The 16088-nt window shown below is 50.3% G+C and overlaps 1 protein-coding gene across 4 annotated transcripts in view; it reads left to right on the forward strand.

Moving 5' to 3' along the window:
* IRF5 (interferon regulatory factor 5) overlaps positions 1–16088 on the forward strand; it is a 51278-nt gene that overhangs the window by 14729 nt on the left and 20461 nt on the right. For 2 of the 4 annotated variants that reach the window (XM_079992677.1, XM_079992678.1), the window contains exon 2: positions 9966–10178. In XM_079992677.1, coding sequence (XP_079848803.1) covers positions 9966–10178 — 213 coding nt within the window. Of the gene's footprint in view, positions 1–7141; positions 7280–7386; positions 7698–9965; positions 10179–16088 lie in introns of those variants that run through there. The other 2 variants (XM_079992676.1, XM_079992679.1) reach the window with 2 other exon arrangements.

Here is a 16088-nt window from a genome sequence, read left to right on the forward strand (position 1 = left end):
CACGGAAGAGGCTTATTCACCCGCTGACACCCACGGCTGCCTTTTGGGAGTCGGCAGATTCTCTCGCTGCGCAGGCAGAGCTCCAAATCCCAGCTCAGAAGCTGGCTGGGTGTGACCCATAGCCCAAGCAAGGCAATAAACAACAAGACTTCACCCTTCCTCTTCTCCCAAATCTACGCTGAAGGCTCTCCCAAACTTCCAGAACAAGATTTGGGGGACATGCAAGGAGAGGAGAGGAAGATGAGGTCCGTGGTCAGATATCTGTTCCGCTTGCACCGAGACACCTTTGGGTGACCTTCTCAGTGGTGGCTGCCCCCAGGCAACTTTGGAACTCCCTTCCTAAGGAAGCCAGACCGGCTGCCCTTTCGCCGGAAGGCAAAGACTGTCTTTGGGGAACTGACTTTTTCTTTAAGGAAAGGGCTTTTAATGTTGTGTTTTATTAACCTTATTTCAATAGATTTGATTTTTCCCCACTTTCACATTTCTTTAGTTTGTGTGCTGTTTTCGTTAACCGTATTTCAACAGATTTGTTTTTCCTTTTATATTGTTTTATAATTATATTATCGAGGTAAAGGTAAAGGTAAAAGGACCCCTGACCATTAGGTCCAGTCATGACCAACTCTGGGGTTGCAGCGCTCATCTCGCTTTATTGGCCGAGGGAGCCGGCGTACAGCTTCCGGGTCATGTGGCCAGCATGACTAAGCCACTTCTGGCAAACCAGAGCAGCACACGGAAACGCCGTTTACCTTCCCGCCGGAGTGGTACCTATTTATCTACTTGCACTTTGAGGTGCTTTCGAACTGCTAGGTTGGCAGGAGCAGGAACCGAACAATGGGAGCTCACCCCACCGCGGGGATTCGAACCGCCGACCTTCTGATCGGCAAGTCCTAGGCTCTGTGGTTTAACCCACAGTGCTACCCGCGTCCCTATTATCGAGTTACTTCCAAACAATTATCTCCTATGCTTTTTCCCCAAAGTTTCACAAATTGGTTTCACATCAAACAAGCACACGGCTTCCTATGTTGACTTCCCACCTTCACATCCAAAGTGTTTATTATCAAACCCTTTTCTGCTACATTATGCACCGGACATCAATTACAAAAGAAACCCTGTACAATCAGAGGTGCAGGTGGTGCTGTGGTCTAAACCACTGAGCCTCCTGGGCTTGCTGATCAGAAGGTTGGCAGTTTGAGTCCCCGCAATGGAGTGAGTTCCCGTTGCTCTATCCCAGCTCCTGCCAACCTAACAGTTCAAAAGCACACCAGCGCAAGTAGATAAATAGGTACCACTATGGCGGGAAGGTAAACGGCATTTCCGTGCGCTCTGGCTTCCATCACAGTGTTCCGTTGCGCCAGAAGCGGCTTAGTCATGCTAGACGCATGACCCAGAAAGCTGTCTGTGGACAAACACCGGCTCCCTCACCCTGAAAGCGAGATAACTACCACACCCCATAGTCAAATTCAGCTGGACTTAACCGCCCTTTACCTTTTTACCTTTAGCACAATCATTTTATCAATTTTTTGCCGCTGCTCCCATCTCGAATCCTGCCCGCGGTTTCATTTGACTATACAGCGGTACCTCGGAAGTCGAACGGAATACGTTCCAGAAGTCTGTCCGACTCCCAAAATGTTCGGAAACCAAGGCATGGCTTCCGATTGGCTGCAGGAAGCTCCTGCAGCCAATCGGAAGCCTCAGACGTTTGGGTTCCAAAGCACGTCCGCAAACCGGAACATTCACTTCCGGGTTTGCAGCATCCGGGAGCCAAAAAGTTAGACTCGCAAGGTGTTTGGGCTCCAAGGTACGACTGCAATACTTATTTGAATAGCAGCCTTTTGTCTTTTATCTCTGTTTTAATTTTTGTAAGCCGCCCTGAATCTTGGTTCGGGGGAAAGGCGGGATATAAATAATTACAGTCACCCCTCCATCCATTCCTTTGCCTTTCCAAACTTGGGGGGGGGGGGTGGAGTAAGGAGAGCCACTGAAAGAAACAACTAAAAAGGGGTCTGAGTGTGACCCATGTGATTTCCTCCCCAGGAGGCAGAAGGAACTGAAAGCACAGTCTGTTCTATGTATGGGGTTTTCTTTTTTGCTGGCTTTTTTTGCTTATTCTTCTCCCTGGAGACATGACTCATTTCATGAGGACTAGCGCCTGAAATGCGGAAAGAGGCAAACTTGTAAAGAAATGAAACCAATTCACCTGAAAAAAGGGGACAGATGTACAAGCACGCCAGGGCCGGATTTAAGTTTTGATGAGGCCCCAGGGGTGCCGACTTATAAAAAATATTGGGGGGGCGGGGGCCCATACCGACATATAAAAAATATTGGGGGGGCCCAAGACCGCCAAACCGCTGCTGCTGGGGGAACGAAAGGGGCGAGCCCCGGGCTGCCCCGACCTTAAGTGAACCTGTGAGGGCCCGCCCTTTGCGGCAGCCAATTGGCTGCCGCCGTGGGCGGTGAATATTAATGAGCTAGGGGGAATCCCCGCTTCTCGCGAGATTGTTGATGGGTTGAGAGCCCGCAACCCCACCCCCTCTCTAGATCGGGAGTGGCTTTGTTTTTCTTAAATTATTGGGGGGGCAGAGCCCCCCCAAACGAATTTTTGAGGGGGCTCGGGCCCCCTCAGGCCCCATGGAGTCGGCGCCTATGTGAGGCCCTCACCTACTGAAGGTCATGGGGCCCTTGATATGTCCAGCTGTCCTTTGTCAACAAAAAATGGTCGCCGTTTTTTGTGCTGAATACGTGCTATATGGTAATTGATGGACCTAATAGGTATCTAAAGCCATTTGCACCTAACAAATAGGGGCCTACACAGCACAAAACACTGTTGCTGTATGTAGGTTTTATTTTATTAGTTTTTTATCTTATATTTAGGAAATGTACATCGAGGTTTTTTTCCACTTTGATTTTTTTTGGGGGGCCCCCAAGAGAGTGGGGCCCTAAGCTAGAGCTTGGTTAGCTTTTACGTAAATCCAGCACTGACTGGCACATTTAACCGGCCCCCGAACCGAGCTGCCCGCTTAGCGAGTCCCCACACGCTGTGCTAAACTGGCACAGCGCGGAGCAGGGACTTGCTTCCGCGGTGCCGGAAATCGCACATGCACAGACACTGGAAATCGCATCTGCGCAGACGCAATCCGGTCCACGGAGCGATCTCCGCGGGAGTAAACCTGCCCAGGCGAGGTAAACCTTGCCCGACCCCTGATCTAGTCCAACCCCCTTCAATGCAGGAGTCTTTTGCCCGACGTGGGACTCGAACTCACAACCTTGAGCTCCAGAGTCTTGTGCTCTACTAGCTGAGCTATCGACAAGATGGCTGCCAATTGGGAAGGCTTCAAAAGAAGATTAGACAAATTTACAGAGGAGATACAGCTGTCAATAGGTAGTAGGCATGATTGTGACTCTGTGCCCACATTGCTGGAAGCAGTAAGCCTCTAAGCTTTTTCTTAAGATTCAAGGCAGGCAAAAGAAAAGTCCTCCTTCACACGGCGCATAGTTGAACTATGGAACGAACTCCCACTGGAAGCATAGCTGTCAGCCATCCCTTATTTGGCGGGAAAGTCCCTTATCCCAGCGCCGTGTCCCGCTGCTGTCCCTTATTGATGATGTCCCTTAAATTTCCCGGGTTTCAAAGGAAGCAGCTTCTCTCCCTCCCTCCCTGCCAGCCAGGGAGGAGGGAGGCTCCAACTGTGTTGCTTGGCTGCGTTGCTCACCCAATAAGGAGTCTAAGAACGACTGGGGGGTGGAGCTTGCATGCCTTGTGCCGATCAAATCGGTCGTGTTGCCTGGGGACTCGCCTTTGCTCAGCGCTTCCCAGCGGAGAGGGGACGGTGGTTTTCCTTGCTGCATCCCCTTTGCCGGGTTGCTGTGCTGTGGGAACCACCGCTTGAGGCTTTGTTTGGCTGCTGGCTGGGATTTCTGCCTTTGGCTCGGAGGGGCTCAGAAGTTGAACATACCTGTGCTCTGAAAATCCCTTATTTTGGCTGCTGATCCCTTATTTCCGAGGCTGCTGGTCCCTTATTGTCAAATCTGTAAGTTGACAGCTATGACTAGAAGCAGTGTCTTTCAAATAGGATTTGGCAGGTTCGGAGAGGAGAGGGCAGTCGATGGCCACTATTCTCGGCGGTTATGCTCTGTGGATGGTTGAAGACATACCCGGCAAGTGTCCCCAAAAAACCAGGACACCCCGGTTTTTATCAGGAGAGCACGGAGGCCTTTTTGTTTGACGTGATTTCGCGGCACTTGAAAAAAGTGCTTTCCCCCAGGGCTGCGATCTCGCATGGCGCCCCAAAGCGCGTGGGTTTTTTTGGAGGGGATATTGTGTTGCACTAAAAAAAAATAATGAGAAGAAGGTGTCCCAGCTTTTGGCTTCACCCTGTTGGAAGGTATGCGAAGGCCACAAAGACATCAAAATCCCAGTTGCTAGGGGAGGGGTCTTTTGCAGAAATCCTGCTTGCAGCTTCCAGACAGATCTGGTTGGTCTGATCCAGTAGGTAGATCTCGTCTTCCTCTGTCACAGTAGCTGGGAATCTGCGGAGATCTGCTCTTGTGCTCAGTTTCCGCTGTTGAGCTTCCCATCATGGGCATTTAGTCAGTCAGTCCCTTTGCAAACAGGGCGCTGGTCTACCTGGGCTGCCTTTGGTCGGATCCGGCAGCCAGGCCCTATGTTAAATGAAGCTACTCAGGATCAGAGCCACGTGTCTTTTAGCCAGCAGTCGCCGTACGGGGGAAACACAAAACCACCAACGCGGTTTCAAAATAATTCGTTCTTCCTAGGGAGCTCAGAGAACTGAAAAGGGGAAGGTCAAGGACTTCTGGTTCATTTCCGGTTTCAGCAACGTCCAATGTTTTCTGGTATAAAACAAAACTAAGGTGCCAGTATAGAATGGGCACACGCAAACACGTGCCCCTATTTTCCAGGGATTTGCAGAAGCTGTCCCGTTTTCTGATTTGATCCTGGAATGTCTTGCATTTCCTTGTTTTGTTTGTTTAGTCGTTTAGATCTTTCCGAACATCAGGGTCTCTTCCAGGGAGTCTTCTCTTCTCATGAGGTGGCCAAAGTACTGGAGCCTCAGCTTCACAATCTGTCCTTCCAGTGAGCACTCAGGGCTGATTTCCTTCAGAATGGAGAGGTTTGATCTTCTTGCAGTCCATGGGACTCTCAAGAGTCTCCTCCAGCACCAGAATTCAAAAGCATCAATTCTGTTGTTGTTGTTGTTTAGTCATTTAGTCATGTCCGACTCTTCATGACCCCATGGACCAGAGCACGCCAGGCCCTCCTGTCTTCCACTGCCTCCCGCAGTTTGGTCAAACTCATGCTGGTAGCTTCAAGAACACTGTCCCACCATCTCGTCCTCTGTCGTCCCCTTCTCCTTGTGCCCTCCATCTTTCCCAACATCAGAGTCTTTTCCAGGGAGTCTTCTCTTCTCATGAATTCTACTCAGCTTTAAAAAAAAAAAAAGTGTCCCCGAATTCATTGAAAAAAATCTGGTAACCATTAGATAGATAGATAGATAGATAGATAGATAGATAGATAGATATAGATAGATATAGATAGATGATGATGATAGATAGATGATAGATAAATAGATAGATAGATAGATAGATAGATAGATAGATAGATAGATATGATAGATAGATATGATAGATAGATAGATAGATAGATAGATAGATAGATATGATAGATAGATATGATAGATAGATAGATAGATAGATAGATAGATAGATAGATAGATAGATAGGACAAGATACAAGGGCTGGAAAGGAATGAGCACGTAAATAAATGTGACCATCCTTTTGGAGTAAAACCAACAAGATTCAAGCACGCTCTTCTGATCGGGCTGCAAAGGAACCATGCAACACCGCAAGGAGAAAGCAAAGTTTTGCTGGAGCGAAAAGACTGGTTTGACAACCGCAGTCTAGGTGTTTGGGAGTCGTCCTGAGGGGCAGGAATGCCCCAGGGAATCTACAGAGAAGAATGCGTAGCCTTGGCATTTAAGTCTCCTCAGCTCCTGATACTGCTGCTAATCGCAGGGAGCTGGGATTTTTCCATGGAGAGCAACTTCTCACCCCCCCAACCCACCCCCTCAGACACCTTTGTGGATCTGTCTGATCCCCGTGGCTTAAAGCTGTTTGCAAGTTGACAGCTGCAAAAAATCATCGGAAGAAACCACGGCTGCGTCCTGAAACCAAGGCAAGGAGACTCAGCGGTTTGTTTAAGGGTGCTGGGAATTGCAGCCTTATCCGGGGCGAACTACAGTTCCCAGGATGCTTGTTTGGTTGGGTGTACTCTAAATGTGCATTACACACACCGCCTCTTTCACTTCTTTTTTTTTTTTAAAAAAAAGCATGATTGATTTCCAACCGTGCAACAAGATTGCGGCCTCTTTTTCGTTCACACGCCATGATGATCTTTTCAGGGTTCGGCTCAGGAGCTCTGTGGGTTTCTGAGGCTGTGTCACTGCTTCCTCTTATGATATAATAATAATAATAATAATAATAATAATAATAATATAATTTATACCCCCCGATGTATACTGTAATACATCAAACATTAAAAGCTTCCCTAAACATGGCTGCCTTCAGATGTCTTCTAAAAGTCTGGTAGTTGCCTGGTTGCCTGAATATTTTCTGAGGTGGAAAAGGAAATCCAGTTACCAATGCCGGAAAGTGTTGTTATAAGAAAAAAACTGCTCCTTTTCCCTTATGGGGTACCCAAAAGCCCATATAGAGTCCTTACGTGGGTTCCTTATTGGTAGGAGAAAATAACAGAGGCCAACCAGAGAATATTGAGAAGCAAAGCAGCTAGTAAGCCTGATCTTTATCAAACTGTTGCAACAGGGTCCCCACTGACCCCACGGAGGAGGGAGGAGAACCCAGAACAATGGTGCGCAAGCCCTTATATGTACTTTTGAAATTGCCCACCCTGTAGCCCAAGACCACCCCCCAAAAGCATCAAACATACATCACAGAAGGAGGTGGTCTACAGCAGAAATCCTGCCTGCCGGGATACCTGATAATGGTCACTGATTGCATTGCCTGGGCAACCTGGCCATCCTTTTGTGATGGTAAATACATTAGTTCCTGACTCCAAGTCACAGGCTCACCCTATTCATACGCAAATATGCCCTTAAGACGTGGATTTGCAAGCAAAAAGACAATGGGAAAGCGTTCCCCATTTGCCTCCCTTCCTGCAGAGGAATATTTGAGGTCATTGCGAGAGTCAAAATGGCTTCAGGATTGCTCTCCTGTACTGTTTCAGACACGTGATTCACATACTTATGTATGTGTTTGCCTTGTACATTGATGAACATATGATATATATATATATATATATATATATATATATATATATATATGACCTTAGAATTCCTATAACAGTGTTGTGAGGGAGGTCAGGGAAAAGTTGTGGCTGCTCTTATTCCTGACCCAAGCGTAATACTCAGCGGAGGGTTTGTGTCTGCGTTGCAGCTGGCGACTTGTCGGGGATTTCCCTGTTTTCTGCTCGGCCTTGTAGCTGTCGCACCTGTGGAACCAGAACTGGGAGGTTCTGAGTCATCTGCGGAGATTAGAGTCATCCCTCGGCTTAAAATGTGTGGCATGCCTTAGAAGCTTGCGAGGCCCCTGGCGGAGAGGAAAGGAGCCGTTTGCGGTGGCTGCTATTAAGAGAAGAAGGGTTGCCGTCATCACTGTCTACCTGGGTAAGGTTGTTTTCTGTCCTTCCTCCTAAGAAGGAAGGTTCCCCAAACCAACACTTAACGGACTGGCTGCAAAGAACAGGCTGGAGGAGATCGGGAGAAGGAATTTTTGTGCTTCCCGGCTGGAGGATTTCAAAGGGTTTTAGGGCAGGCTTCAAAATATTTAGGGGTATGCGTGCTCCTTTCATGACAGCAGTCACAAAATTAAAAGACGCCCGCTTCTTGGGAGAAAAGCAATGACAAACCTAGACAGCATCTTAAAAAGCAGAGACACTACCTTGCCAACAAAGGTCCGTACAGTGCTACCTCGGGTTACATACGCTTCAGGTTACACACTCCGCTAACCCAGAAATAGTGCTTCAGGTTCAGAACTTTGCTTCAGGATAAGAACAGAAATCGGGCTCCGGCGGCGCGGCGGCAGCAGGAGGCCCCATTAGCTAAAGTGGTCTTCAGGTTAAGAACAGTTTCAGGTTAAGAACGGACCTCCGGAACGAATTAAGTACTTAACCTGAGGTACCACTGTATAGTTAAAGCTCTGGTTTTCCCAGTAGTGATGTATGGAAGTGAGAGCTGGACCATAAAGAAGGCTGATCGCCGAAGAATGGATGCTTTTGAATTCTGGTGTTGGAGGAGACTCTTGAGAGTCCCATGGACTGCAAGAAGATCAAACCTCTCCATTCTGAAGGGAATCAGCCCTGAGTGCTCCCTGGAAGGACAGATCCTGAAGCTGAGGCTCCAATACTTTGGCCATCTCATGAGAAGAGAAGACTCCCTGGAAAAGACCCTGATGCTGGGAAAGATGGAGGGCGCAAGGAGAAGGGGACGACAGAGGACAAGATGGTGGGACAGTGTTCTCAAAGAGACCAGCATGAGTTTGACCAAACTGCGGGAGGCAGCGGCAGACAGGAGTGCCTGGCGTGCTCTGGTCCAGGGGGTCACAAAGAGGCGGACACAACTAAACAAGTAAACAACTAAACAACAACAACAACAAGCTCCTGCTTCCCCCCAGAAAAAACACTGCGTAAACCCACTGACATCACGGTCCACAGCCAATGGCAACTGCCAAAGAAGAAGCAGCAACGTCCGCCGTCCGCCCCCCAACCTGGCAATTGGGGTGATAGTGGACAACCTTGTCTAGTTCCTTTTTGTATCTTACAATCATCCGTTATCACCTGATTTACAAATAAGTTGGCTTTTGGTTCTGAATATATTGCTTGTATTCCTTTTAAAAATTTGAATCCACCATTAATTTCTTCAAGCACTTTTGTCATGAAATTCCAAGAGACATTGTCAAAGGCTTTTTCGGCAACTGTAAACATCATTGCTGCATCATTTTCATTTTTGACCTCCGGGTATTCTATTACATTCAGAAAATTTCTTATATTCTCTTTCATTTGTCTACCTGGAAGGAATCCTGCCTGATCTTGATATATATACTCATTTGATATTTTTTTCATTCTATTAGCTAAAATAGTTTATAATCATTATTTATAATGATTATTTAACAATCATAATCATTATTTAACAAGGAGATAGGCCTATAAATTTTAATTTGCAGCAAATCTGAATTTTGTTTTGGAATTACTGTAATATAAACCTCTCTCCATGTTTCTGGATTTTCACCTCTATTTAAAATGTCATTCATAACATCTTTCAATGGGTTTACCAATTGTTCACTTAGTTTTTTATAATACTTGCCGTTAATCCATCTGCACCTGGAGACTTCTCATTTTTTGTCCACTTTATTGCCTCTAACACTTCTTGATTTCTCTTTGATAGTGTTGTGGGTGGTTTGGGGAGGTAAAGCTGGCTTCTGTATACCCAGTGCTTTTTTCCCCCTTAAAAAATGTTTAGGGGTACTCTCATTTTGACTCAAGAAAATCACCATTTCTTTCTTTTTTCTTTCTTGTTTCTTTTGTATGTGATAAATGTGAAAATCAAGAAAAAAAATTGGGGGGGGGAATGAATTGATTTTAGAATGAATTGATTTTAGAATGTATTTCAATTAATTGATTGTGATTTTATGTAAATTGTGATTTTATGTAAATTGAGCCCGGCTTCGGCTGGGGTGGGCGGGATATAAATAAAAATTATTATTATTATTATTATTATTATTATTATTATTATTATTATGCATTCCCTGCAGCTTTCGGATCGAATGCAAGGGAAGCCCCACAAAGAGCGCAATGCAGCGATCAAACCATAACGTCGCGAGTGTGTTTCCTCTCGGAGGCCATGCGCTTCCTGACCGATTCTGCTTTCTCCTTGCAGGTCAGGCGGTCGGTCAGTCGTCCCTCCGGTGACGCCACCATGAGCTCTCATCCCCGCCGCGTCCGCCTGAAGCCCTGGCTGGTGGCCCAAGTCAACAGCGGTCAGTACCCGGGACTCCGCTGGGTGGACACCGAGAGAAAGCGCTTCTTCATTCCCTGGCGCCATGCCACCCGCCACATCCCCAGCCAGGACGACGAAAACACCATATTCAAGGTGCGTGAGAAGGGAGAGATCTAGCTTGCCGGCTAAAATTTCCCGCTATATCCCACATAACAGTGCCTTTTTTAAAAAGTAGGAATTAGGGCTGCAACCGTTAAACCAGCTTGGCTTAGAGTGCTTCCCAAACCTGGGTCTCTAGCTGCTGTTGGACTACAACTCCCATCATTCCTGACCACTGGACGATGGGAGTTGTAGTCCAAAAAGAGCCGGAGACAGAAGTTAGGGAAACACTGGCTTATAATAATAATAATAAATTTTTATTTACACCCCGCCCTTCCCGGTTCAAAAACTGGGATCAGGGCGGCTAACAACAAATTTAAAACGCTTAATTATAAAAGCAGCATAAAATACAGTGTAAAAACATGAATAACAATAAAAATAAATTACCGTATTTTTCGTCCCATAAGATGCTCCGTCCCTTAGGACGCACCTAGTTTTTTTTGGGGGGGGGAAATAAAGGGGGGGAAATTCCTTTATTTCCCCCCCAAAACCAGGTCGGGGAAACCGAACCAGGTCGAGGAACAGCGGGATGACGGTGCTGCGCCTCCCTGCTGTCCCCCGAGCTTGTGGGGCTGGCCGATGCCTGCCCGGCACGCGGAGCGCTCTGCTTCAGTGCGCCCTGCCCGCCGGGCGGCAGGCTACTATCCGCAGCGTGGGGAGCCCTGTGGGGAACTCCTGCAGGGCTCCCCACGCTGCGGATGTCTTCCTGAAGCCTGGGGAGTGAGAGGGGTCGGTGCACACCGACCCCTCTCGCTCTCCAAGCTTCAGCGAAAGCCTGCATTCGCCCCATAGGACGCACCCAGATTTCCCCTTCATTTTTGGAGGGGAAAAAGTGCGTCCTATAGGGCAAAAAATACAGTAGATATTCCCCAGGGCTAGCTGGCTGAATTGGTCCCACTTGGGCCAGCGAGGAGGCCAGGGGAGACTTAGCTGCGGGATCTCAGAACGGGTGATCTTCATAAAAGGGAAGGGGGAGGGAAGAGAAGGGAAATAAAAGATCAGGCTGAATTCAAATTGAAAGCCAGGTGGAATAGGCCCTACATAAGGAGGTTAAATCCTGCAGGGCCCTAGTCTCATGGGACAGAGCAGTCCACCAAGTTGGAGCCACCACTGAAAAGGCCCTGGCCCTGGTGGAGGATAGTCTGACTTCCTCAGGGACCTCTCAACTATGGTTATTCATTGACCTTAACATCCTCTGCAGGGCAGACCAGGAGCATAGCTGTCAACTTTCCCTTTTCTTGCAAGGAATCCTATTCTGAATAAGGGAATTTCCCTTTAAAAAAGGGGAAAGTTGACAGCTATGACCAGGAGAGGTGTCCCATAGATACGAGGGCCCTAAGTGTCAGATCAGGACCAGGGAGACCAGGGTTCGAATTCCCACTTGCCTTCGGGAGCCTGATGCTGGCTGTCGGCACCTCGCAGGGTTCTTGCGGTGATTAAACAAGGAGGGGGAGAAAAAGTTGGGGTATAAATGCAACAAAACATGGTTAGATCTGTGTTTCCCAAACTTGGTGTTATGTAGTGAAGTTTCACCCTGGGCCAGCAGGGGGATACTGTATATAGTTTTCACTCAGGTCTGTAGATAGTTTTCACTCAGGTCCACGTCAGTTATTTTAGGCGGGAACTCTGGGCTCTTGTTGCTACAATGTTGACAGCCGGCTGTCTATAAAAGCAGGCCGGCTGAGCTGTTTGCAGTCAGTTCTATTCCAGCTTACAAAATAAAGAGCTACTTGGAGAAATCGCTGTGTCGTCTGCTATGTCAACCCACAACTTAACACTGGCGACGAAGGTGGGATCGATGGACATCAGAGCACAGCCAGATGCGGCCAGCCTCTGAACTGAGCTGAATCACTGAGCTGAATCACAGAGCGAAATCACTGAGCAAAATCACTGGACAGAACCAATTCAGAGCTGACTGTTCTGGCTAAGAGCACTGTGTTCCATCCATCGCCCTTCACGCCGGCATCAGAATCATGGCTTCACTTGTGCCTCTACCGCCGTTTGCGCCAGCCTCTGAATCATGGGACTCCTACCTCGCTCGGTTCGACTGCTACCTCCAAGCCAACGAGCTGACAGCAGTATCAAAGCATCGGAAGCGGGGCCTATTCCTCAGCCTCTGTGGGCCTGAGGTGTTTGAGACGGCCCGAGCATTGGTTGCGCCTGAAGCAGTCCAGGCAACACCATGGGACACGATCCAAGAGAAGCTCCGCAACCACTACGCACCAAAGCCGTCCAAGATTGCTGCCCGCCATGCGTTCTACCACCGGAACCAGGCAGAGGGGGAGTCAATCAACAACTACACCACCGCCCTGCGACAGGCTGCAATGCACTGTGAGTTCCGAGACTTAGACGATGCCCTGATGGATCGAATCGTCTGCGGGGTCCGGGACATCCATCTGCAACGGCGTCTCCTCGCCAAGCCAGACCTCATGCTACAGAAAGCCATTGAAGAGGCTGTGGCCTCAGAAGCTGCTGAACGCTCCGCCCAGGAGATCCGCAAGTCCAGCAGCCCGCGTCTTGCTAGGGAGCCAGTTCCGGTGCATCATGAAGAGGCCAGCAGTGATGAGGCATCCTCTAGTGAAGACGATGACGTGTACCAGACAAAGCGGGAGCGCAGGAAGTTCCAACAGAAGTCCAAGGGCCAACCGGAATGTGCCGGCTGCGGAGGCAACCATTCCCGTGCCAAGTGTCGATTCAGAGACGCCATCTGTAGGAAGTGTTCCAGAAGGGGCCACATTGCTAAGGTCTGCCGATCGGCTCCGTCTGACACCCCCCCTTCATCGACTCGCAAGTCCAAGTCTTCACTCCAGTCTGCCAAGGAAAGTTGTTTCGCTCTCACCAACTGCCGCTGCCCGTCTGGAACCACGATTGGCCAAACCGACTCGCCTACGCGACGCAAGCTGAACGTCACGGTGCTCATTGAAGGAGCTCCATGTGACATGGAGATCGACACCGGGTCTGCCCTGTCCATCGTGTCATGGAGCACCATCAAAAGACTGGTACCCAGAGTGTCCAAAAGGCAACTCGACTCTCACCGCGTACACCTGAGAGACTACCAGGGAAATGACATTCCCGTGGTAGGCGTTGGCCGGTTCCGGATCGCCTTCAAGGACTTTTCGGGCCTGCTCCGGTTGGTGGTGGTCGAAGGTCAGCAGCCAAGCCTCCTAGGGCTAGACTGGTTTGATGCCCTCGGCCTGGAAGTCACCGGCATCAACTGCATCTCTAACGCAGAGACTGAGGGTCTGGTCAAAGACTTTGCCGAGGTTTTTGACGGCACCTTGGGGCAATATACAGGTACACCCATCTCCTTTAGCCTTGATCCACAAGTCGCCCCCATCAAGCTAAAGCCACGCCGGGTTCCCTTTGCTCTCAAGGCTAAGGTGGATGAACAACTGGACAAACTGATCGCCCAAGGAGTTTTGGAGCCGGTTGACCACGCCAAGTGGGAAACCCCCATCGTCACGCCTGTCAAGCCAGATGGGTCGGTGAGAATCTGCGCTGACTACAAGTGCACGATCAACAAGGCACTTCAGCAGCACGCTTATCCGGTTCCTGTTGTCCAACACCTGCTGCATTCCCTGGGTGAGGGTAAGGTCTTCGCTAAGCTGGACCTTGCCCAAGCCTATCAACAACTGCCAGTCAATGATGCCACTGCTGAAGCCCAGACGATCGTCACCCACCGGGAGGCATTCCGTTGCCGCCGGTTGCAGTTCGGGGTGAGTGTGGCTCCTGGCATCTTCCAAAGCCTTATGGAGCATCTCCTGCAAGGGCTTCCGGGTGTGGTACCATATTTTGATGACGTCTTGGTGTCTGCAGACTCACACCAGCAGCTGTTCGAGCGCCTCCGTGCCGTGCTGACCAGGTTCCAAGAGGCCGGGCTCAAGGTAAAGAGGGAGAAGTGCCAGATCGCCGTTCCACAGGTAGAGTTCCTGGGCTATCTTATCGATGCCTCCGGCCTTCACCCGACCACATCCAAGATCCACGCTATCCAGCAGGCCCCCACCCCAAAGAACAAGACGGAGTTGCAGGCGTTCCTGGGGCTGCTGAACTTTTATAACATGTTCCTGCCCCACAAAGCCACAGTGGCTGAGCCTCTTCACCGACTCCTTAGCACAAAGACGCCTTGGGCCTGGGGTCATCGGGAGACGGCGGCCTTCAACGCGGTCAAGGCTCTCCTTTCATCAGACAGTGTGCTGGTACAGTACAGTGAATCCAGGCCGCTGGTCCTTGCCTGCGACGCCTCACCTTTTGGCATCGGCGCTGTCCTTAGTCACCGCTTTCCAGATGGAAGAGAAGCACCGCTCGCCTACTTTTCCATGACGCTATCTCCGACGGAACGGAATTACAGCCAGCTCGACAAGGAGGCACTGGCACTTGTGGCTGGAGTGAAGAGGTTCCATGAATACCTCTATGGCAGGACTTTTGACCTCATCACTGACCACAAGCCACTCCTGGGCCTCCTCGCTGGTGATCGTCCAACTCCACCGGTCCTCTCGCCACGCATGCTGCGATGGACTGTTTTCCTGGCTGCCTACCACTACCGGCTCATCCATCGCTTGGGGAAATCGATGGGCCATGCCGACGCCCTCAGCCGTTGCCCTCTTCCAGCATTTGTGGAAGACCCGGCTCCAGCTTCATCGCTCCTTCTGATTGAGGATCTTCCAGCAGCGCCTGTATCGGCTGCCACTGTGGCCTCCGCGTCTGCCCAGGATCGCACCATCAGCCGGGTGCTCAACTGGGTGTGGAGGGGGTGGCCACAAGGGCCTTTTGCATCGGAGTTCCAGCCCTTCGCAACCAGACAACATGAACTCTCAGCTCATCGCGGCTGTCTGCTGTGGGGAGACCGCGTCGTGATTCCCCAGGGACTCCGTCAGCGCGTCCTGGAGGCTCTGCACGTTGGCCACCCGGGAATTGTCAAAATGAAGGCGTTGGCTCGGTGTTACGTCTGGTGGCCTAATATGGACGATGCCATCACTGCCTGGGTGTCCGCCTGTCAAGCGTGCCAAGAGTCGAGGCCTGCACCACCGGCAGCTAAGGGACACACCTGGGAAACGCCAAAGACACCCTGGTCGAGGGTGCACATCGATCTGGCTGGCCCCTTTCACGGCCGGACCTTTATGGTAGTGGTGGACGCCTATTCCAAATGGCTGGAGGTCGCCCTGATGCCCTCCACCACTACTGAAGCTGTCATCCGGGTGCTGCGAGGCCTGTTTGCAACGCATGGGTGTCCTGATGTCCTTGTCTCTGACAACGGACCGCAGTTCACGTCAGGCACGTTTGAGCGGTATCTTTTGGGACTGGGCATCCGCCATGCCCTAACGGCACCCTTCCATCCATCCAGCAACGGGCAAGCGGAAAGAATGGTGCGCTCAGCAAAAGAGGCACTGGCGCGCCTGGACCGGGGAGACTGGCATGAGCGGGTCGCCGAATACTTGTTCGTGCAACACATCACCCCTCATGCGGCCACAGGGAGGAGTCCTGCTGAACTGCTTATGGGCCGCCGCCTCAGGTCACCGCTCGACCGGCTACACCCGGACTTTGCCGTGGCTGAACCCCCAGGTTGTGCCAACGTGCCACGGTCATTTGTCCCAGGAAACCAGGTCTTTGCCCGGAACTATGTGGGGGACATTCCTTGGGTGCCAGCCACAGTAGTGGGAGTCACTGGACCTCGCTCGTACCAGGTGGCACTCGAAGACGGACGCTTGTGGCGACGGCACATAGACCAGCTTAGGCGCAGGGTTGGGGACTTGGACACTACCGTGGTGCCCCCAACTGCGCTTGCGGCTCCAGAAGAGACACTTACAGATGGCGAGGCCCCACCTACACCTCCCTCGCAAACTGCCAGCGTGGAGCCGAACCAAGCCGCTTCAGAGGGTTTGCCAGACTTACCACAGACTCAGACCA

This window comes from Podarcis cretensis (genome assembly GCF_951804945.1).
Source record: "Podarcis cretensis genome assembly, chromosome: 10".
Taxonomy (NCBI): Eukaryota; Metazoa; Chordata; class Lepidosauria; order Squamata; family Lacertidae; genus Podarcis; species Podarcis cretensis.